The 24,871-nt window shown below is 34.3% G+C and overlaps 1 protein-coding gene and 3 long non-coding RNA genes across 5 annotated transcripts in view; 1 reads left to right on the top strand and 3 right to left on the bottom strand.

Annotated features, from left to right (window-relative positions):
- Positions 1–9,030, top strand: part of LOC125055124 — a 47,688-nt gene extending 38,658 nt beyond the window's left edge. For both annotated transcript variants that reach the window (XM_047657377.1, XM_047657378.1), the window contains one exon: positions 8,253–9,030. In XM_047657377.1, coding sequence (XP_047513333.1) covers positions 8,253–8,299 — 47 coding nt within the window. In that variant the 3' untranslated portion in view covers positions 8,300–9,030. The remainder of the gene's footprint in view (positions 1–8,252) is intronic.
- A 2,969-nt stretch (positions 9,031–11,999) lies between these two features.
- Positions 12,000–14,186, bottom strand: LOC125055407. Its single transcript, XR_007117880.1, has 4 exons — positions 14,028–14,186; positions 13,751–13,804; positions 12,671–12,831; positions 12,000–12,200 (listed from the first exon to the last, which is right to left on the bottom strand). It is a non-coding gene; the product is annotated as an uncharacterized LOC125055407 (long non-coding RNA).
- Positions 14,187–16,434: 2,248 nt separating this feature from the next.
- On the bottom strand, positions 16,435–18,438 carry LOC125055423. The gene is made up of 4 exons (XR_007117883.1): positions 18,289–18,438; positions 17,796–17,828; positions 17,461–17,559; positions 16,435–16,477 (listed from the first exon to the last, which is right to left on the bottom strand). It is a non-coding gene; the product is annotated as an uncharacterized LOC125055423 (long non-coding RNA).
- A 2,610-nt stretch (positions 18,439–21,048) lies between these two features.
- On the bottom strand, positions 21,049–22,751 carry LOC125055414. The gene is made up of 4 exons (XR_007117881.1): positions 22,639–22,751; positions 22,347–22,379; positions 22,178–22,268; positions 21,049–21,166 (listed from the first exon to the last, which is right to left on the bottom strand). It is a non-coding gene; the product is annotated as an uncharacterized LOC125055414 (long non-coding RNA).
- Positions 22,752–24,871: the final 2,120 nt, after the last annotated feature.

Below are 24,871 nucleotides of genomic sequence, written 5' to 3'. Positions count from 1 at the left end.
TGTTACGCTCGGTTTAATCGATTTAATTTTTCCTAAGCGTATTTGACAAGAGTTTTGTATCTACCAGAGACATGGTTTATTGGCATTTTAACATAGTTTCGTTGTTAAGCGCTTGGGGCCTTAAAACCACATTATTATGAGACTAATAATTTATAGAGAAAAATGTTTTGAGTTGTAATGTGTATGTAGGGAATTTTTAGGCTAAAATTATTTGAATGAAACGCTAGACGCTGCTAAGAAAAGTAATCCAATCGTCGTATTTAAGGTTAATGCGGTACTAAACTAACCTATTTCTTATGTTGACAACGCCGTTACGTCATTATAGTTCGACAGTAATTATGGTAATGTTAAATATGGGGAAATAAAAGTATTGTTATAAAAATAGTTAGTTAGTTAAAAATTGTTATAAATAGCCCACACCACAAGCTTAATATTGCATTAACAGTTGACATTTTATAATGAAAATATCTATGGAAGTATTCTTAGAACTTCCAGCCTAAAGTTGTGGGTCTGTACCACTTCTCTTACTCTTCTCTCGCTTCTTTAACGTCTAGCCTAATAATGAGGAAAGCCGACTGTATAATGGTTTATCAAATGTAGAAAAAAGTGTGGAATATTTTGTGTCACCACTCTTGTAAGCGCGAAAATGTCATGAAATATCATGTTGTCAACTAACTATTTTAAGCGAAAATAGAAGTAAATTTATAAATACTGAACAAAACATGAAACAGGTTTACGCGAGTCCTACAAATTTATTTTAACTTTAATTCTAATGTAATATGGCCTATTAAGGCTAATAAATAGTCGAACAAAACATACTAATACCTATTACTTAATTTAAAGTAACTGGTTTCTAAAATGTAAATACGCCAAAGAAGTCCTTCATTTTATATGCGTATATAATTATTCAAATTCAATACATGAACTACTTGATGATACGTACTATATATAAATTTAAAAAAGGGTCTCTTAAATGATGCGATATCATACCTTAAAAGCTCCCACTACTATGTTCCAAAAGTTATGTAAAATTAGTATTGTTTTAAAATTGTTAAAACAAACGCACGTAGGCTTATAAAGCTTTCAATTATTCATATCATTTAATTATATTTCTCAGGCCGTTTATACTTTTGGGTTCCGTGTTAACTCGACCGGGCAACATTCAATTTTCTCTCAAATCCCCTTGGTACGGTCAAACGCATTTTAATTATGAAATTGACATATCAAAAGTAAAGGTCAGTGGCGCGGACATTTTGTAATTTAATATAAAAGTTACTTGGAGCCACCATTTTCTAGCCGTTGTTTAATGAATATTTATATGTTTGCACTTGTAAAATGGAATCCCGCGTGTGTTGAATTAATTCACGCTGGAAAGAAATTCCATTTTTTGAATACATTATTCAGTTAGTGGTGTTTTTGTTTGTTGTTTAATTACTGCTGAATTTTGTTTTAGTTTATAAAAATCGAATTAACTTCTTTGTGTGATAATTAGATCGTTTTAATGGTTGGGTTCAATCCCGGCTAAACCAATTGATATTCTTTCTATGTGTAAAGTTGAGACTTGCGCGAATTGTCAATAAATTCTTTTAAGAATACCGTTGAAAAAATACGCTAAACAGTAATAAATAATAAATATTTCTTATTTGCATTGAGTGTTCTTATATTACCGCGAAAAAATATGAAACGATAATTAATTATATCTCTAATCCTATCTCAATTCATAATCCACCATCTGAAATAGTAATCCTTATCCAAATGCTGTAACAAGTGTGCCAATAACCAATCGACGGATTGTAATAGCCATCTGTCGATACAAACTATCCATTGGAGGTCGTATCGGTGTCTGTGGATAGACCTTTGTATGAAAATGACAGTTGACGAAACCCTTATTTCAACAGTTAATTATTTTGACAGATTTTAACATACACCAGTTTTTTTAATAATTAAATAAACTGTTTGTTATGTTTTAAACATACACATGTATAGTGAAAACTCGGTAAAATGTAACGACAAAGAGCATTTTATCCGTTGCCAAAAATGGATTGTCTTTGTATGGTTTGGTTAGTGGGATGCAGATAGGAGATTGATCGACTGTCACGGTCTGATCTCAGATGGTTTTCAATCTGAGATTGTGGATTGATTATTGGGTTCAGGCGTAAGTTATCTAGATCAATTCACGGACAGGGGAGCTTGAATGCGTGAACATACACGTCGAATTGATTGTCCTTCTGTTTTATGATGTAGATTTAAAAGGGCAATGAATCTAGCATAATGATTCGAAAATTAATTGCGTAAAGCAGACACAGAAGGAGAGAAGAGAGAGAAGACACATAAACGCAGAAGTGTGATGTCCTGTACCCCTTATAAATGATAAACTAATCATGTGTTCAAAGAATCTTTTTTGAAAAGCATTATTATTGAATAGCGTTATTTTTAGTTCAATTCAAGGAAAAAAAATCGTTTATCGAGAAACGAGAATTACTCTTTATTAAACTACTTAATGTTAAATGTTGGAGTAATTTTAGCACCAATATTCAGTTTCCATGAAAATATGTTGTTCATCTTGGAGATTTTATTGCCATACTTGCACAATTAAATCGCATTTATTAAAATTATTATATCATAATTATTATGATTACGAGTAGGGGAGCGCGGGGCTTGTTGTAACAGGGGTAAATAGTAACAGACCTTTTTCAATAGGAATTTGAATTTTATTCACGTTTTTTTTTTACCTAATCTTAAACTTATAACGTGCCACGCCACTTTACCACAGCCAGGGTCCCACCAGACGGCGTAGTGAGTGGGTGTGTGCAAACGCTTTATTGTTGACAGGTAACCTATAATTTTACTTACGTAAATTTTTGGTTAGTTTTACTATTTTCGTAGCTTTGAAGTTTTATGTATTTTATTTTATGCTAAAATATAACTATTTATGATGATGTGTAACCGTTTTCGAGATTACTAAGTTGATTTAATAGTTATCGTGATAAATATTAAGAACTGTATCTAGGGGCTAGTTGTAACAAAACCTCGGGGTTTGTTGTAACATGTTACAATTTGCCCCCAGATTGCTGGAAGTTACTGACGACCGATGTTTATTTTTCCCCGGCTTAAATACTCAGAAATGTTCATTCGCGGTGGACCTCAATATTGAATTGGAGCTGGCAATTCTTCAGGGTGGATGACTGAAAAATAATTCTTGATTTTTATAGATCATTTTATCAAACACGCGAAACCTACCAATTAAGCGCCAGTTCTGTTACTTTTTGATAATCATGGCTCACGTATGAATATTGCAGCTGTCGAAAAAGCCAAAGAAAATCATGTTATCGTTTCCCCCCCCATTGCTCCCACAATTTGCAACCTATGGTTGTAGGAGTCTACGGCCCTTTTAAAAACCACGTGAACAGAGCACAGACTGCATGGATGTATAATAATCCAGGTAAAACGATGGCAATTTATGACATCCGAAATGTAGTGAAGGAGTCATTATCACTTGCCTTGAACCCTGCAAATATTATCAGTGGATTTAAAGCTTCTGGTATTTGGTCTTTGAATGTTTATATTTTCCAAGATAGTGACTTTGCGCCCTCTTATGTTACTGATCGTCCAGATCCTACAGAACAATCAGAATATGTTCTAAATGAAAGTGAGAATTTATCGTTGAATCTTGGACATCCACAACTATTTATTAGATTCTGCTCCTAAAGTGGATATCAGCACAACATAAATATACGCCACATTGAAACTGCGAACAAACCAACTCCAAGTTGCTCTGGTCAAAATCAATTTTCCCAATGAAAGATTAGACCATTACCAAAGGCGCCACCACGGAAAACAAATATAATTTGCAGACGCAAAAGGAAGTCTCCTATTCTGACAGATACGCCTGAAAAAGAAGCTTTGAGAGTGGAATATGAAGAAAAGATGAAGAAAAAGCAAAAAAAGATGATACAGAAAAGCGAAAGGGGAAAGGAAAAGTTAAAAAATCTGCGAAAAATAAAGTTTTGAAGGTCACATTTTTGTTTTTTTTGTTGTTACTACTTTGCCCCAAGAGATGTTACAACTAGCCCCAACCACGGGGTAAGTTGTAACACTTCCCTTTTTTCAAAAAAATCATAATTGTGAGATAGTTACCTGTAGATTTGATAATATTTCAATTCGACTTCATAGATTAATAGTTAGAGTATCGATCAAAATTTATTTGGTAGTAATTTAGCCAATACACTTCATGATATTCAATGTTTTGTTAAAATTGTTACAACTAGCCCCTCGCTCCCCTACACGAATTCGTTAATTTGACGGCTAATTACGTTCTTAAAAGATATTGACGCAAATTGAGGTATTCGAATAAATAACACATAGGTGCGACTTTATTTCGTAGTGTTAATAATTAAGACTTAAAGTAGCCTGGCGTTTCTAAGATACCATTATTAAAATTAATAGTGGAAAAACGCAGAAAACACTTAAGTTTCAGATTTTAATACCAAATAATACATTAACAGGGTTCAAATTTCAAATTTAAGTAATGGACAAAATCTTACGTATTTAATAAGGCAGTAGCATTAACATTTAACATTTCAGCCCTGCGATTCTGTAACTCACTTCACGAACTCACACAGCGGTTTTCGCATCAAATTACTGCTTCACGACTGCCCTGCGATTCTGTAACTCACTTCACGAACTCACACAGCGGTTTTCGCATCGGCGGTCTCTCTCAAATCAGTCGTGAAGCAGTCATTTTATGATTTGGCATTCTGATAAACAATAAAGTACAAGCTCACACCTTTTCAGAATGCCAAATCATAAAATGACTGCTTCACGACTGATTTGAGAGAGACCGCCGATGCGAAAACCGCTGTGTGAGTTCGTGAAGTGAGTTACAGAATCGCAGGGCTCATTTGAGAGCGACCGCCGATGCCAAAACTGCTGTGTGAGTTCGTGAAGTGAGTTACAGAATCGCAGGGCTGTTTCGGTTTTATTATTATAGTAATGCGAAAATAGGACCGCATTTATCGCTAAGCCACATAGGTGTATACTGTATAGAAATAAATTACTATTACTATCAAATATTTATTTATTCACACTTCGTTACATTTATACAAAACAAATACCATAATACATAAAATTATAAGGGATGCAACGGGCGGCTTTGTCGCTAACAAGCGATCTTTTCCAGGCAACCCTAGTAAGGGAAAAAGTAAGAAAAGAAATATTATGGATAAAGTGCAAGAAATGTTAAAAATCTTATAAATTTTTTTATAGAACCTTTATCTAAAATAACAAAATATTCATAAAACAAACTTAAAACTAAAAAACTCAATCTAACGGATTCATGAATTGCTATGCAATACAGAAGAATAAGAAATACAAGAGTTACAAAAGTCAAGGTTGAGCAGGATAGAATATGGTTAAAAAATGTTTATGCAGAAGAGTTTTAAAAGATTTTAGGGAAGTAGCCCATCGTATGGAGTCGGGCAGCCTATTCCACAACTTAATGGCGGAGATCCTAAACGAATTGCCTAAGAAGGATGAGCTGTGAGATGGAATTTCCAATAAGCATCTATTGGAGGAGCATAACATATAGTACTATGAACTGATAATGTTATAGATAAGAGGAAGTTTTGGGATTTAAAATACTTGAGTATAGAAGTTGAAGATGAGCGTCACGTTGGAGTCAATAGGTAGACACCCGGGTTGCCTGCGGAATTTAGTCACATGGTTATATTTCCTAAGAGCAAATATAAAACATATGCAGAAATTCTCAAGGCGTTCGATCTTGTCCAGCTCTTCATTCATATCAGAGGTGCATGAGTCCGCATAATTGAGAATAGGAAACAAAAGAGATTGGGCTAACATAGTTTTAGTGCGGAAAGGAAGGAAGGTAATGGATAGGAAGGATTAGAAATACGTCTCAGGTCATTAGAAGTGGGATATAGTTTGCGGCTGATTTTCTTTACGTGATGGAACCAGGACAACGCTTGGTCAAAGAACACACCAAGGTTTTTAGCATCCTTATGGAGAGCCAAGGCTATATATTTAGGTTTTAAAGATTTTTGTAAATTATCTATGTATAACAGGCTTTACTATCCTTAAGAATTTAGTATATTTTTTGTAGAACCTCCTTCCATCTTTATAATAGACAAAATAAAGAATAAAATTGAAAAATATGTAAGGCGTCTGAACTGTGTGCTTTTGTAAGAGAAAAGTTCTCTCATGTAACACTTCAGTAAGTATCGCGACGTCTTGTCATAGGGCGTGCCTCACGCTGGTGCATATGATACTTGAATTGGAAAGACTAAATGTTTTTATAAAAAACCTTATTCAGGGAAATATTTGCTCGACGTGTATGCACGGATATGTAAATAGAGCTATGAAAATAAATAAAGACCGACGAAGAGGTACAAGAAGTGGTCATCTTAGTTTTGGCAAGGCATTCATCAATTATTATGGTTAAAAGGTCCTTCTGTGCATGACTCATATGGAATACATGTTTTTCGAAACATTTACTATAAATCTCATCCAACGTGGAAGTGTTATCTAATTAACAGCACATTTCAAATGAATTACAGTAGCCGCAATCAGCGTAAGGCGAACTCACATTATCAGATAAAAAATTGTACACATTGTAGTATTTTTCAACGCGTTCAACAAAGGCCATATCGTACATAATATAACATCAGTTTGAAGACGCAACAGCAACCTCTTCATCATTTATTCCAGTCTCTACGGCTATTTATGAATATCCGTAAAATGCCGCAGACATGGTAACCGTACAAGCAGGAATTGTCGACGTCTCGCCGAAGCGGCGCCTCACCGGAACTCAGCTGAAGGGTTGCGCTACAAATCAAGTTATGAGAAGTGCCACAAAAGGAAACTTTGTGCATTTCTCTTGTAACCGTGAAATCCTACGCGTGACACGGGTGATATAGCCCTTCAAACAAACAATGACACTAACACCGAATATAAATGTGCTTTAAGTGTTCAACACATTTATAGTTATTTTAGTCTAGTTCATTGAACTTGACTTATATAGGTTTATGTATTTATAATAAAAAAGACATGACCTCCAAAGTAAGAAGCCTTAAATGGCGATGGACTGGACACATGATAAGAAGAACAGACAAATGGAATAATGTGACACGATGGTACCCTAAGGAAGGCAAAAGGAGTAGAGGAAGACCACAAAAACGATGTTAAGACGACATCAGACAAGTGCAGACGTGACGTAGAACAGAGTGGCCCAAGAAAGACACGAATGGAAAAGGTTGGAGGAGGCCTTTGCCCACTGGCAAACAGATCTACAGAAATCAAGCAATATCCAAATATTAGAATAGTATTTTTCAACCTTCTAATACCTAGTTTAATATAATGATCTATGTTTATGTGTGTGCCTAAGTCGATCTGAATAAAATGCTATATTATTATTATTGATATACTGTATACGTAAAGCATTAATTTAAATATCCTAAACCATAGTTCCTTGTATTTTAATTGTTGACAATAACAAATTATTTGTGAAAACTTAGCTTGTTATTTTGTTCTTACATTTTTGTTATTTATTAAAATTGTGTTTTCCTAAAATGATTAACTTGTTGTAAACTTTATTATTCAACTTGTTTGTTATAATATAATCCAATTATTTTTTCTTGTTATATTATTCCGCTCTTTAATCAAAATTGTATGTTATTATTGTTAGATAACAAATCTCTAATATTTATAAAATTTAAAATTTAAATTCGACTTAATATCTCAAGTTAATCTAGCTTAGAGCACGATAAAATATATCAAATAACCTGTAAAAATGGTTGGACAGCTCTTGAAACGATATTTTAGTAAGACATTCGGGCTTTCTTTTAATACTATTGAAGTAATATTTTAATACTATACAACTTTGATATTACCTTGTTAACACTTGGACTTTCATTAATAATGTATTTCGTTATTGCTTTATAATTTTATAATTTATTATAAAATTCTTTTTAATTTAATATTTTAGTTATTAAATTTCCAGATTAACATTACATTGTGTACATTTGAAATATTTTATGTTCAATTAAATAAAACTTTGATCTACAATATTTTTATCAATAGGATATTTCTATACAAAAATTATGTTTTTAACGAAAAACACTATCTGGATGGATTTATAAATAAATCCTTGACACAGGCTGTATTTACTTCCAAAATATAAAAAAAAACTATCCCCAGACTATGATAACTGCAATATAAAATATTGTTTTATTTTTCAGGTCCAGCGTTCCCCCGATACTATTACAGCAGATACTTCCTAAGATAAGAGAAAAATGAAACAAAATCTTGTATAAACTAAACTAATTGTACTTTAATATTATTTAATATTGTAGGGTACTTTAAATTTAGTACAATAAACTTGTAAATATGTAAAACGAATTCCACATGAAGAGGCTAGATAGAATCTTTTCCTTCTCTTATTAAATTATTTCGATCTTAGATATTTACGACAATTCCTAACTACATAGATAAATTAAACGTTTATCAATAATTTGATTTTTAATAAGTTAATAAATTTTAAGTACTGGCACAAATAACCACTGAGTAGGACCTTGTTGCTGGAAGAGCCACAGTATATTATATTGTGTTACGTAAAACTAAAAATGATAAATATATCTATATAAATATTGTATAACTTCGTTATATACATATATTAATTTTAAGATGGCCTATCGTAAATTATTCAATTTATAAGTATATGTATAAAGTTAAAGTATTTGTTTTCATAAAACTTCATTAATATTTCTTACCTAAGTAAAAAATTGTGTCAAGAGGATGTGTTGACATCACATGTAATGTCGATTATTATGCTTTTTTGTTCTATTATACCACTGTTAAACTTGAAAATAATATTTCTAACATAAATAGTATAAGAGAATCTGTCATTAATAATTTATTTGCGCCTCACAAAAATATGTTACCAACTACAACTAGCAACATATTTCTATTCATCAAAACTTTGTTTAAACAGGTGTAAAATAAAAATAATACAAAATTGTTTCTGTTTTATTTATAACTCGATAGATAAAAAATCCTTTGTCGCTCATAAAATTGCGCCTTACAAAAAAATATTAGCAATGGATTTCCAAGCGTACATTTATTCACGCATATGTTGAACCGCAAGCTCCTATAATCCTCAGAGGGTCACGAAAGATGTAGAAAGGGCAGAGGCAAATGAGATTTGTTCTCACTAGACTACTTTTCACGCTATCTATGCGTCATTTCATCACCTAAACGAAATTTAGCGCTAACATTATATGGACATGTACATATTTGTTATACTACTTTTTATTTGACACGTTTAGAAATGCTTGTGGAAGAATTAATAAACGGTTGTTAGATACGTAGTTAATTGAATTATATGTTTTTGGAATAAGCTGTAATAATAAAAAAGTTTACTGTCTCTTAAAAAAAACCAGTGGCGTTAAACTTTTTAGGTATGGGCTTCTGATGTATCTGTTTCGTGGTTTGTTTTTCTAATAGGCATGTAGGTGATCAGCCTTCTACACACGGACACACGCCGTCAACTTTTTGGGTCTTAAGGTGCGTACAGACTATAATATAACATAACATGTTATACAACATTGCTATACAACATGTTTCAGATAATGTGGACACTGAATGTTATAAAACATGTTATAATAACATGTTATTGATATGTATGCTAGGACGAACCCAGCATCTACGGTTTTTTGTTTTTCTTTTGTTATTTAAAATGGTTATATAACATTGTTATATTGCATTGTTATTCTAATGTGTACAGTATTGTTTTATGTTATAATGTTGAATAACAAGGTTACATAATGTGGACGTGTTATAAAACACAAGTTATATAATATGTTACATAGTCTGTACGCACCCTAAGACATTCCGACTTCCTCACCATGTTTTCCCATACATAAATAGAAAAGCTGAGGTTCGAACTTCAGGCATGAGAGTCACTTGATGATGACAGCAAATAAATTTACACCGCCTGATATTTTCTTCTTATTCTCATCGCCTGAAGTTTAATTCCGGTATAGCCTGTTCAAAAACGAGTTTTAAGACAAATTCATTATTAAAAATATTTTAAAACGTCACACTCATAAATGTACTGTTTTAGATAGGGTAAAGTATAATACTAGTTATTTACTATTATAAATATCTTGTCGCTTCGATTGTATCGCCTTTGTTTGTAGGCGTAACACTCACACAAACAAGCTTTAAGCGTCATTTATGGCTTTACTGAACATAAATATCCAATTTTATCTTTCTACCCAATTTATTCGTCCTGATTATGTCCAACCTTCGAAACTATTACTAACAAAAGGCTATTTATTTTTAAATTAGATTCCTTTCGGATGCACCCAATATTCTTGCTTTGTATTCTCCCATTACGGGAATATATCACTCTGGTGGTCAACGCGGATCAAAGAAAATGTTGATTCAATAAGATGTTTAGGGAAATTCTTTGTTGTTTAAATATTAGAAAATCATTAAATGAAAAAAGTTGTTTTTTTATTCAATAACGAAAGAACACAAATACAGGATACTTACAAAGAAATATAAAATATAATTTACTTTAAAGTGCTTCACAGATAGGAATTTTTCATTAACGTACAGAACAGTAACAAGTAACAGTAACAGAACTAAACTGACCTAAAATAGATAAATACAAAACAATTAAGAAAATGATTTTAAACTACAATTGCTAAACTTAAAAATAAAAAATAAATAATAGTTTAAAAAAAACAAAAAACACGCTTTTAAAGCACATCATACTAAAAAGTGAAAAATAATTCCTAATTTAGGCTGAAAATGGTAATGAACAAAAAATACTGGTATTATTGCGAAAAAGCGTGGGTTGCTCGATAGACGAAAAATATGGCACAGAGTTTTTAAACTATTATTTATTTTTTATTTTTTAGTTAATCTTTTATTTTTTTCGGATTATTGCATTGTCATATTGCATTGTCATACAGGTGAAGCTAATATAAAGCGTGTAAAAACAGCAGCAGTTTTGTTTTGAGATTGCTAACCGATAAATTATTAAAATCATTGGTTTTTTTACTGGCTGAAGAAAATAGAATCTAAACAACCGTACACATTTATAATCAGCTTACAAGATATTGACTATTGTTTTGACGCTCATACAAATATTTGTGAAAGTGTTCGGTTCTTCGGTTTCTTTCTAGGTCTTAGCCGCAGATTGCATCAGTTTCTTTGATAACTTTTTATATACTAGTAGGCCCTTACTTACTTGACAAATATCGTAGATTTTTGAGAAAACTCGGTTGTTAAAAATTACATAATATCCCACATACTGGGATGCTTTGCATTTTTAATTAACTGGAATACACCGGTGCTACAAGCTTTTAAGGTCTGGGCCTCAGATTACTGTATCTGTTTCGTGATCATTTATTTGTTTCTAATAGGAAAGTATGCGATTAGCCTATTATGCCTGACACATGGCGTCGACTTTTTGGGTCTAAGGCGGCGTCCTAATTGGGAGCGATCGTACGATGGCGCGATGCGTTTTTCATCTCACGATCAAAGTGGTCGTGCGATGACCTAACAGGTGTCCTAATAGATCGCGCGATGTCCATCGTGTGATGCCGTCGTTCGCCCCTTGCGCGTCGACGCATCGCGTAGTAACCGATTAGGACACTCAAAAGAGATCTGTTGCTTTGATTACATGATCGCACGATCAAACGCATCGTACGATCGTTATTAAAGCATTCATGTGCTCGCACGATTACTTGCGAGGTTCAAATAGGACAATCTGATGAAATCTGTATGTTTGAACTCATCGCACGACGAGACCGCATCGTGTAATCGTGCGATCTTCGCCAATTAGGACAACGCCTAACGCATGCGGGTTTCGAGAGAATTGTATGTTATGTTAATGTATACAGAAAGTCCATTGGTGCACAGCCTGTGTTGGATCCTACGATCTTACGCTTAAACAGGATAAAATAAAAGACGCATTTAATGTCATAACTTTTAATTTTGTATCAATAAAAATTATCACAGTTTTAATAAGCCTTGGGATTACAATATTGCTGAAACATGAAACAGCCATCAAAATGTTGTTTAGAAATTAGAAGTGAAATATTATTACAGGAGACTTACCTTCAAAATTATAGCCAAGAAAAATACATTTTCCACGTTGCTTAACAGAAGGGAATCTGAAACACGAATTGTCATATTACGTTGGTTTGATTAGTAAAAATGAAGTAACATATGAAGTTAAATTTCAAAACGACTGAGAAACTAAAGTGCTACGGCAAACATATAAGTTCTAATAGTTATTACTTTCTACTAGCTGCCCATTCGAAATTCGTTACACCGTAATATGCGTTTACTTAGCCTACCCGTTAAGTAGCTACATATCAACATATTATGGAACATTTTGCTATGCTATCTCATAGACACTGTTCGCTTATCCGGAATAGTAAAACTTAATTTTTAGTTAAACTTAATTTTTCTTTGTATTGAAGGTACTGGTATTTTTGTAACAATATTTATGGAAAGGCACAAATGGACAATAGTAAATCAAACATAGAAGTGTGTCCTTACAATACAAATGTTGTCTACCATGTGTGTCTTCCTTTAAAATATTTATCTTAAATTAAAAAGGATTATAACTTAAACCAACCAAAAAGTTGAAAATGCCAAACGGACAGATAATTTGTTCGTCATATTGGTCGCTGTCTATGTCTTGGTAATCCGATAAATCATCCGATAAATCATCCGATTGATTATTCGATAAATCTGATTCTTCATGGTTTGACTTAATAGCAACATTGACAGGACTTACTGAAAATGGACAAAAGTATGCAGATAATGAGTCTTTGAAGTAAAATGTGAAACTAATCTAACTAAAAAACAAACGATAGAGCGATAGTACGTTTCGTTTGCTTGTGATTGATCTTTCTGTTACGCAATCATTTTGTTTTACACCACTGACCATTAAGTTCTTTGGAATCACAGAATAGTGATATTTTGCCAACATTTAGACCTTTATTTGATTATTATCTCAATATATAATACATAGTATTTTTTAAGAACAAAAGGCAAACGGGCAGGAGGCTCAGCTGATTTTAAATGTCCGCCGCCCATGAACACTCCACGCCCATTACTCAAAGCCAGAGGGCTTGCAAGTGCGTTGCCGGCCTTTAATGTATAGTTTAAACCACAATATAATATAGGATAGGGATGTAAGGTAGGACTTTAATCAAATTTTGAATGTACCAGTGTCGATACTTTGAATCTATTATCATTTCTGCCATAAGTGATATGTCTGTTGATTGTTTAATAACTACACGCTTCCACATTCACGGAACGTTTTTTTATTATTTATATTTACAAAACGCAGGAGACCTTATTTAGCCAAACAGTGTTTCATTTGACACTTCATAGAAACTCCAGCAGATATAATCGGGACTCCTTGTCTGCTAAGAGTGAAGTGAGGTTTTCATAATGTTATCATAATGTTTACATCATCATGTTTTCTTTCTGTTCCAGATCTTATCTACTGGTACCGTTTCTCGGACACTTAAATGTTTTACAATTTTTAAGGAGTGCAGATTTTGCTCCTTTATCGCACTGGCAATTAGAGTTGCTCTTCTGTTACGACTTGTGTGTCCCGGGTATGTGTGTATGTGTGTATTTTGCAGCCTCGACCACTAAGGTGGTGATTTCTGTATATTATTTGATATTAATCTAGAAGACTTACCATCAATAACATGATGTGGAAATTTGTGCACTTCACGATGTTCGAACTTATGATCTGAAAAAGAAACGTGATTACGTCAAATAACTGAGGTTGATGATTTGTTTCTTGCTTTATTTGACATTTGTTTTGTTAATCTCTTCAATTAACCTTCTAAGAACGATTATTTTCGTAAAACCTCCAGTAGCGTAGCTCAGCGAGAACGTAAAGCAATTTCGGCGCCAAGTCCAAAAAGCTGTGTTGTATGACAAATAAAACGAAATATGTTTAAGAAACTCACGCTTAGTGAAGCACAAAGGAATGAAAGCAACTAAAACGAAAATAAATAATGATTTATGCATTTTAAGTCTCTTCAATAGAAATTGTCTTTCAATTATGAATAAAGTAATAATAAAGGCAAAAATAAAAGTTAAACAAAAATAAACACAATAGTGAAAGTCACGATTTGGCTATGAAAATGTTATAAAAAAATTAATATGAATAACGAATAAAGAATAAAAATTAACTTTATTCAATAGTTTTATTATACGCATATATGTTAATAAAAGACTCATACGAAACGCAGAGGATGTATATATTTTAGATGTTCCTTCTTTCTTATATACTCTGTTGTCTTATATAGGTACGTTGTATCTCTCTAAACAAGTTTTAAACAGTTTTATCAAAGTCACACTCTCTTTTTTTATAAAGATGGTATGCTATAATTTATATATTGTTTATGTTTAAATATGCCTGAATAAAGTATGCTTTTCAATATATAATTATTATGTGTTCTTGAAGTATCTGTGTAACTGGTGACTATGTATAGCAAAACGCAGACAATCACTTTTGCTTTGAGAATTATTGTAAACAAAATAATTGCATTTGACAACAAAAAACCCGGCGCATAAAAACCATTGTTCTGTCCCAGAGATTTCTGTCTCTTTCTATTTATAATCACTTTTCTAAATAGTCAAGTACGTGGTCAGCCGTCTTTGGCCTGACAGACCCCGTTGATGTTCAGGCCTTAGATATTCTCAGTAGAGACAATGTGAATTTCGAATATAAACGTAATTAAACTTTGTGGACATACATTCATTGCGTTAAGGTGAGATTCAATAACAAAACTTGGTTAACTATGACTTTTATATTATATGTTAAAGTCCAGAGGCGCTGGACATAAAACCGGTGGAAACAGAAAATCCGATCCAGATATTTCCTTGCGACTACGACGCTCGGACGTGAGCTACAGAAGAGAGAGAGAGATGACAAAGTCCAATACATTTTTGAGATACCTCCCGTCAGACATAGCGCATACTCTCGTTTCCGAATCCTATCCTAAGTTTCGATTCAACCAAATGCCTCTAGGATTTTTCACGCAAAAACCAAGGGAGCCATTGGCTATATTTTCAAAAAAAATAGAATTAGAGAGATTTTTTTATAATAATTAAAAAAATATATACATGAAATGCACGCTTGGCAGACCTACAGTGTTCGTTGAAAAACCCTGCGAACGACTTCAGAAAAATAGTCTGCTACCATCGTAGCGCCGCGTTTTCTGTTACGAGAGCTTCAAAAGTGTGGACAAAAAGAAGTGTGCTATATATTATTTGCTCGTGTCTGCCTCGTTGACTGTTGTTTATATTGCTTATAAAAAAAACATATATGAGTCAGACACCCAGGCCACTGATACTCCGAAAGCTGACAATTTCAAATATTTTGAATGTTATTGTTTTTTTTTCAGATCGGAATTCATATTATATTCGTAGGTCAACAAAAAATTCAAAAACAAAAAAATAGGCATACTATGAATAATCGCATAAGTCAGTAAGTAAAATCGTAGAGGAAGTCGTGGCTCCACAATATCAGAGAATGGACGGGAGTGGCCAGCGTAGAACAGCTGATGCGCTTGGCGAAGAATAAGAAGAAGCATGACGAGCTGACCGCCAACCTCCAGTATTGGAGTGGCACTACAGAAGAAAAAGTAAAATGTCTGCCAATTTTTTTGTATTCAGGGGTTCTATTAAATCGAATGGAGCGAACCGATCGATGGACGAATTACAGCTACGAGCAAATTATTTAGGAGAGCTCCTTTGATAAATGATAATGCAGAGACCTGAATGTCTGGCTTATATAATATTTTCTTCGTTATCTAAATGGACCGTTAACCCTAGAGGCAGACACGAGCAAATGATTTAGCATCGAATTTTTACAGATTTAAACCCCTGTAGCTTAAAAACGCAGTAACGTACGACCTTAATTCATTAAGAAAATTTTGCCGTATTGATCTGAGATTTAATTCCTATCAACACGAAATATGAGCAAAACATACACTTGCTCGCTTGCCAGCTCCCTAGATAATGTGTTCTACTGTAAGGTTCTCAGCTTGCTTATACGTAGGTATAACTGTTGCTTCTTCCTGTGGTCTTCATTACTGGCGGTCGTATCTATTCAACACCATAAGACGAGTTCTGCATTATTTCTATTACGATATAGAGAGATAGTATATTGACATATTTATACTTTATTGTTCATGTTACTTATTTATAACTAAAAAGTCATTGACTTTCAGTGCCTTCCAAAGCGTAATGCTTATAATAATTGTTTACCAAGGAATTGAGTTTTGCTCCGTATAATAGGGATCGATATATCTGTATGTAAGGGGGTTTTTAAAATCAAATACAAAAGTAAATACATCCTTTTATTTCTTTTAACTACAATAAAGTATCCATCAGAACAGCAGTACACCCTCTGAAAGAAGAAAACAATTAATATCAATTTTAGATTTTAATACTTTATATGCACATAATTTCTCTTACAGACTTATATTTTAAATAACGATTATAGAAATTAGGACTATCGTACCGTCACTTTTTAAATAGTATCCTTATTTAGCAGTCACATGTGAAGAAATTTATATATTTATTTTCATAGGAAAGTACCGTCTTCTATTCTTTCTTATCTTTTGGCGTTCTAGCGTCTATAAAAATGTACTCTATGAAATACCAAAGTACATTATTTTTCACAAAAGTTTGAAAATAAAATATATTTGTAAAAGTTACAGAAAGCGACGCTTCCAAGACTGCTAATCTTGAAGAATTGACATTTGTCAAACATAGTTACTTTTTTACGCAGTCGTCGATGAGTACCGGTACGAGTACAAACTTGCGCGGCATCACTTATCATGAGATGAGTCTCCTGCCCGTTTGCCCCGTTATATATAAAAAAGTATACTTGGCGGCCATAGTCAGAAACACACGTACGTACGAGTGTACGTTATATCTGTGGAGGAAGCATGGTGAACAGTTCCTCTCTCCTAAAGGAAGATTTTTTTGAATGGAATCTCGCTGTTGCCCTTAAGGGCCACAGCTCAGCTCGGGCAATTTTGGCGAGCGTAGCTCGGCCTGAATGGGCGTTTTTTCCGCGATTAGCGCAAGGACGTCTCCTGTGAGACTCGAACCTCGGCTTGGGCCGTCACGGAGTGGTCAATCGCCTGAAGGGCTGGACGGAAGGTCACTGGAGTGAGCGAAGTACAAAGTAAAGGTTCACGCCTTTTCGTATTCTCGGAAGGTCCCAGTGGCTAAGATCGAGAAGTTGTATACATCCTTAGCGGCCGGAATAACTTCGTTAGCGTGTTTCAGAGTATGGCGTCATCGAAGTGATTGTTGCCGTAGAATATAGGTGTCGCTATATATATAAAGCGCTTTAAAAGATATTATGACAATTAAACTTACACTTAAACGGGAAGAAAGGGAATTTCAGCTTATTCTTTTGACTCTGACTGCCTGTAGTTTTCTGTGTGTCGGTGTTTGATGCTTTGTTTGTAGGGCTCACTGAAAAAATACATTCCAAGTTTCATTGACAATTTTTCTTTACCTACGTGCTTTCCAAATTGATATACCTAGTCTCTAGAGAAACGAGCCTAGGAACTCTTAGGTTATTAATTTAGCTTTGCAATGAATAATAATATAATTTCTTTTATGTCCGAAGCACAGTGAAAATATATTTAGATACAATACATATAAATTCATATTCATTCTATAAGATGTATGGAGAATAAGATATTTACCATCAATGACATCACTGGACGGCAATGGGTTGGCTGAGAAAGAAAAATATGAATGTATTTGGAGATTTTTTAATAAGCTTGTAGTCATACAAAAATATTTTATTAGAAGTCAGACAACGTTAAAATAAATAACCAGACTTACTGAAACTTTTTTTAAGAATACAATTACATATCTTAATATATATAAATTACGTGTCACGTTGTTTGTCCGCTATGGACTCCTAAACTACCGAACCGATATCAATCAAATTTGAACACCGTGTGCAGTTCAATTTATACCCGCAATATTATTTCATAGCAAAATATTTGTTTATTATTTGATAGTCACAATTCTAACAGATGGCGCTGTGTTCAAAGTACCTACTAACGTTTCACATAAGTTCTCCTACCGTTTCCCTTGAATAGTTTACTACTATGTAATGTAACAAAAACCTTAGTCACAGCAACGCTTGGCCGGTCTGCTAGTAACTTATAAAAATATTTGTTTACTTACGTTCACAGACAGCTATGGCCAGCAGGCTCGACAATACGAGCATAGCTAATAGAACAGCTTTGGTATTCATTTTGAATTTGTACTGAACTATCTTACGCTGGACTTGGTTTTTATAAAAATACGCTTAATGACTTCGTGATGGGGAAATGAAACATATTTTATTATCGAATCGTTTTATATTTTATTATTTGACAATAATATTTTAATCAATTTTTCGCAAACTGTCGCTAGGGAATTTACAACGTATGCAAATTGAGGACTTTCAATAATTTTTATGATGCCTGAACGCCTGCTCATCTTGGAAAATTAAAAGAGCAATAATTTCATTTCTGTTTTGTCCAACAACTAAATGATTAAGTAAATACTCAACCTCGAAGTGCAAAACTCGAATGCAGGAACATTTAAAAGATTTTTTACTAATACTCCACAGAAAACGTTTTTAATTCTTAATTTAAAAATTTAAAAAATCTAAAGATATTTTTATTTTATGAACACAAATTAATGTTATACTTAGCTATGATATTAATCAATGTATAGATTGTCCAGATCAGATGAAACTAAGGAAAATCACACCAATATATAACGGGCAGTATTTCTGACCCCACAAACTTTAAACCCGAATTTGTGCTGCCTGCATGGAGAACATCATCATCTTACTGACGAGAATACTCCAAGGCTCGTATTTTGATAATTATTATAGTATTATCTCTTTTATGGGGTAATGCAGCTATGCAGCAATGATATTAAATCGATATTTGTTGTACAGAAGCTGGTTATGGGAGCAATCCTCACGAGAATCGAAATAATAACTTTAGCAAGTCATACATTTATGAAAATATTCTATATGAACAGAAAAACATAGATTCTTTTAAAAAAGATTAGTAACTTCTATAACTGAAATACTTATAAAAAATTGTGCGCTAACTACCAGGCTGCATAAAACGATTAATTCTATTCAAGGCATACGTTTTCTCGTATATAATTGCATACGTTTTTTTAGTAAAATCGCAGTGAGGCACAAGTGTTGTCAATAAATAAATTCAATCGCACGTTAAAAGGGAGCTCCTAAAGCCTAGTAGTATATATTTTCTTCAGTTCACCACTATCTATTTTTTGATGTAAAAATTTTGGAAACTACATAACACATCTGGATCTCTTTGCTGTCTTTCCAGTCTCGGGAGCGATCGTCCGCGACTGCTCAATTAATTAATGTAAGGTGGAATCAAACCGTGACCCACGTGGTATCAATTATTTTTTATTTATCTGACCAACTTCATAGTTCAGATTCCTTGTGCAGCATCCATGCATCAGGTTCTTTTTCCCAAAAAGGGGGGGGGGGGTTTGCGATGGCCATGTGTTTTACTCTTGAATGGGTACTACTTGTGATGATTAGTTGGACCTGGATCGGTGTTTATAAGGTATTTATTTTTTTCTGCCTTCATTCGCCTTAATACTACGTATTTGCAAGTTGTGCCCGTGTTGCAAGGCCATGCCTCCTATTTCACCACGCCTTGCGCCAAGGTGAATAATTTGGTTATGTTATTTATTAACTCATTGTGATGAGGAACGTGATGTAATGGTTCCAGGTGCTTCCAAACATTTTGTAAGCCCGATTTAAAAGAGTAACGGAGAGTTTATTGCCACTTCTCCTCGACCGTTCTACGGCCTTGAGAACTAGGAGTATTTAGAAAAATAATTATTTGAATACGTTCCCTTATGATCAATAAGTTACGGAAGTCAAGTACCTAAATGAAAAAATATTTAGACCATGACCAATAAATAAAAAATATTGTTATTAAGTAGAGCATGAGTGCATTTTTAAATCCAGAGTAAGAAGTACAACATCACTCGAGTGTAATATCGGCCAATCTAAAAAGACGGCAGTTCTGGGCTTAGGAAAATATATTTTTATTCCATACGCGTAGAAGAGCATATTGGAACACGTATTGTAGGTAAGAATATATTTATCAAATCACTACAATTTCGTAAATCATGAGGCTAGAGCTAAATAGATAAAAGCTGTTTTTCGACAATTATTTAAAACAATATTTTTATTAAATATTAAAACATTTCATAAAAAATATTATTCCAGATTCAATTCACTTTTAATCCCATGATGATGAATGATGATTGCATCTTCAAACTATTAGCTGTCAGCGGTTTTGCTTTTCTCTATGCATGTATATAATATACATGAGTGTGTAAAAATAAATAAAGTTTTATGATTATATTATTTACAGTTTCTGCAGAGAATATAGGAGACAGTGTTCAGACTTGGTGGCAACTATGACTTTTTAGAAAATGTAAATCTTTCCAATGAAGTATGTAACGCTTATTGAACTTTATAAAATTAATTTTGTGTCTATCTTTGTGATTTTGAATAAAAATCTGCATCTTGTACCCGTCTTGAATCACGTCATTTCCAATAAGGCATGGGACTGACACAATTGTGCGACTGTTTAATTTTTCTCATGCAATAACAACCCCAAAGCACACTGCGATTTTTAGAGCATTGTTTCATTGAAAATTGACTCAGGGCCTCCAGGCAAATTGTTTTTGCTTCTAGCTCATTGATATTTTTTCCCACCCATTACTGTTTCGCTGGGAAGCATTTTTTTATCAAGATTTTTTTTTTAAAAGAATGTTTTTTTAAATTTAAGTTACAAGGGATCCAAAAACCACTAAGCTCTTTTAGAAATTATGACAAGATACATGATTATTAACATATTTTATTTTTCCTTAAATATTGGCGTAATTCAGGAATTTGTGAGAAATTACTAAGTAAAAAACTTTTTTTTATGTACAATTTATTGTTTATTTTATGGAAGGTTCTCAATATTGATTTTAACACATGTTTGATACATTTTGTGTCTTCTACCTGAAAAATAAATAATAAATCATGGTCAGGAATCAAAGTTAAATTTTACATATTGCTCAAAATTTTTATTTAATTAAAAATGTATTTAATTTAAGGTGTTGAAGATCAACAATATAACAATAGCTACTAAAATATTAGAATTTGCTTTTTGGTGACCCTACGAGCTGTACGTTATACCACATTTACACACCACTAGCTCACTTCCCTGCTCACAGGTGAGTGTGAACTCACTGGTGACGATATTGCATTGCAATAAGTATGTACAATATTTCTGAGTGTAAATGTGGTATTCCTGTATAAGCTCTGCAACATTAGTATATTACTGTAACAATATCAGGTATATTCTATATGTATATTAAAATATTATTTAAAAATCATATATTGTCCTATACCGCACAGCCTAGTTGAAAAGATTTTAGCGTTCGACATTTATTGATATTATTAGAATACTATGTTTAGCCCTTTTTAATCATTTATATTATTATACTAGCTGGCCTGGCGAACATCTTACCGCCTAACAGTCGATTCTTTATGTTTTTTTAATACTTATTCTACTATTCGGGACACCGGTCTAGCTAGTAAGATAAAAAAAAGAAAGTTGATAAGACAACAAATACATTATGTCAAAAAATAAAAATTTACCTTCCCGGAACCCCTCCTTCGAACTAACATTTGAACTTTATGATATGGTATTAGAGTTCAAATTGACTTTTAAGTATTATTACGAATATTTTGTATGGGAATATAGAAAAGTGTTATTTTTAGACTTTTTCACTCAATTGTTTTAATTTTTCTCTCCGTAAGAACCATCCTCGTACTTCAAGGAATATTATAAAAAAAAATCAGACAAATCGGTCAAGCCGTTTTCATGTTATGTCGTGACAAGGGAAAACGGGTTTCATTTTTATATATATAGATTAAAATACGGGGGGGAAAATGTCTTTATGTTGTATGCAATGATTTTAAACCGTATATATTCGATATTTTACTGAATGAACCTTTGATACTTACGAGATTTACTATATGCCTCCTTGTTTCTTCTGTCTTTGCTGGCCTTGGGTGTCTTGGCTATCAGTGTTACTAGCTGTGTTTGAAGGGTTAACTGAAATGAAATTGTTAATTAAACTCTAATAGGTACATTAATTAATTATATTATATTAATATCTAATTGAAATATTACCACTTATGGTGTCATGGCTCGGAATAGGATTGGCTGGAAACAAATAAGAAATATTATTATATTTATTAGAGATAATTATTATATGAAAAATTTACTCGGAAATGCTAAAGCTCTCTTCGTATGATAATAGTAACTCGCAAGTAATATTATAAGAACTTAAGAGCTAAGCTGAGCTCTTTGCTTGGTTATTCCTTGTTGAAGAAAGCCTTCGAAAATTAAGCTTTGTCAAACATTAATTAATCTGTAAAACCACATTTTAACTAATACATTTTTAAAGGTATACTATACTAACGTTCTGCCACGGCGGTAGCAATAAGACAGGAGGTCAATACTAAGAGAGCGACGAAAACAATCTTTCCGTTCATGGCGAAGGTTTGAATGATGATACTTAATGTGAATAAACCAATTTATACTTGAAAAGCAATAAATCAATTTTTATCAATTTATTTTATAGGTTTATTACAATATCACGATTAAGTGAAATGGACAACATTAATTTTAATGTTTTGTATCATCATAATTTATCATTTCTTTATTCATTCAAACGAATCGTAACATACTTAATAAGGGCAGTAGCGCCCCTAGATTACTATTATTATATACTACGGCTATATTACTTTTCATCTATCTTTTCCTAACTGTAAATATCTATTAATCTACTAAAATCGATAAAGAAACGAATGCAATCTGAACAGACCCAATAAGGGCTGTAGCAGCATATGATTGGGTGCTGCGAGGTGCACTGCTTCCTGGGATGCGCCTCTTCTGCTATGCAGATGACACTCTAGTCGTGGCGAGCGGAGGGTCATTTGGGGAGGTGGCTCAGCTTGCGATGGCCGGTACTAGGCTGGTTGTTGGGCGGATCCAGGCCCTGGGTCTCAGGGTGTCCCTTGACAAAACGGAAGCCCTGCTATTTCATGGCCCGAGGATGGGTCCTCCTTCGGGGACGGCATTGGTGGTTGAAGGCGTTAGGATTTCAGTGGCCTCCTCCATGAAGTATCTTGGTCTTGTTCTAGATGGTCGCTGGAATTTCGAGCCCCATTTTAAATCTCTCGAGGGGAGACTTGTGAGGGCGGCAGGAGCACTTGGCAAGCTCTTGCCTAATCTTGGAGGCCCATGCCAGAGCGTGCGCCGGCTGTACTGCGGAATCATTCGCAGTATGGCCCTGTACGGGGCCCCCATTTGGGACGACGCGCTGATCAGGCAGACGAACCGTATGCTTATACGGAGGCCGCAACGAGTGATTGCGGTTCGGGCAGCTCGCTGCTACCGTACCGTATCGTTCGAGGCAGCCTGTGTGTTAGCTGGTACTCCTCCTTGGGAGCGGGAGGTGGAACTTGTCGCTGCCTTATACCGTGCGAAGGCCGAGGTAATAGTTAACGGGAACGTCACGTGGGGGGAAATTGCGGGGCATATGAGGCGTCATGCCAGAGAAATTCTTTTCGAAAGGTGGTTTGACGATCTAGCAGCGCCCCGCGCTGGTGCATTGACAATAGGGGAAATTCGCTCAGTCTTAAAAGACTGGGTGAATAGGCGTTGGGGTACTGTGACGTTTCGGCTTTCGCAGGTACTGTCTGGCCATGGATGCTTTGGGCGGTATCTGCATAAGGTGCCTAGAAGGGAGATGCATCCGTTGTGCCACCATTGCGGCGCTCCAAATGACACGGCGGAGCATACTGTGGCTGAGTGTGTCACCTGGACTGTCTTGAATGAGCCCTCTATGTCGGATATAAGCCCGGGTCCCTTGGGTAGAATGCCTAGCGAACCCCGAGGGCCCATATTAAGTGCATGTAAAGGGCTGAGGTGTTTTTAGTGGGTGGGGTCTCGCTACCCCTCTGAATAGCAGAGGGTTTTGAGTGTAGACCCAGCCCCACAGTCCCCGGGTCAAGCTCGACATCCTTGATGCGGGCCTGCGTAAGCGCATTTTCACCTAGTATAAAAAAAAAGGGCTGTAGAAGCATTACAGCTAGCATTCTAGCTAGTTACAGAATCGCAAGGCTGCCCGTCAAGCGATTGACTACCGCTGACCGCAGCTGCCTGAAGTCCAAGTCTCGTTGAGAGCAACTCACGGGAAAAGCCCATTCCGGCCGAACTACGCTCGCCAAAAGAACCCCAGCTGAGCTGTCAAGGCCCTTCCGGCCAACAGCGGAATTACATTAAAAATAATAAGCTTAAACGCGAACAATACGTAATAATAGTCATTATAGTAAGGTAACGATAGTCTTTTGTATTGAAAACTTAACACGTCTAGTGGCATTTGCAAAAACAAAGTTATTTTAACCGCTAATGGCATATACAAGCTTCAGGCCGGCCAGTGGTTAGACTGGTGTTACATACGTTGGAACTATCAAAGTAGTATATTGAGTTTTCCGTGACGGAACTTCTTATAAAGTTTGTAAAGCCGCTATTACATTATAGTAGTTATGACAGGTTATACTAGATAAAACATAACAGCATCTTCTACTGCATTTATATGGAGAGTTTTCAGAATATTACCTGCAGCTGAGTTTCATCATCGGACGAGG

Source organism: Pieris napi, chromosome 13, assembly GCF_905475465.1.
Source record: "Pieris napi chromosome 13, ilPieNapi1.2, whole genome shotgun sequence".
Classification (NCBI taxonomy): Eukaryota; Metazoa; Arthropoda; class Insecta; order Lepidoptera; family Pieridae; genus Pieris; species Pieris napi.
Note: the sequence above shows the minus strand (reverse complement) of the source record. Positions and strands in the feature narration are given on the sequence as shown.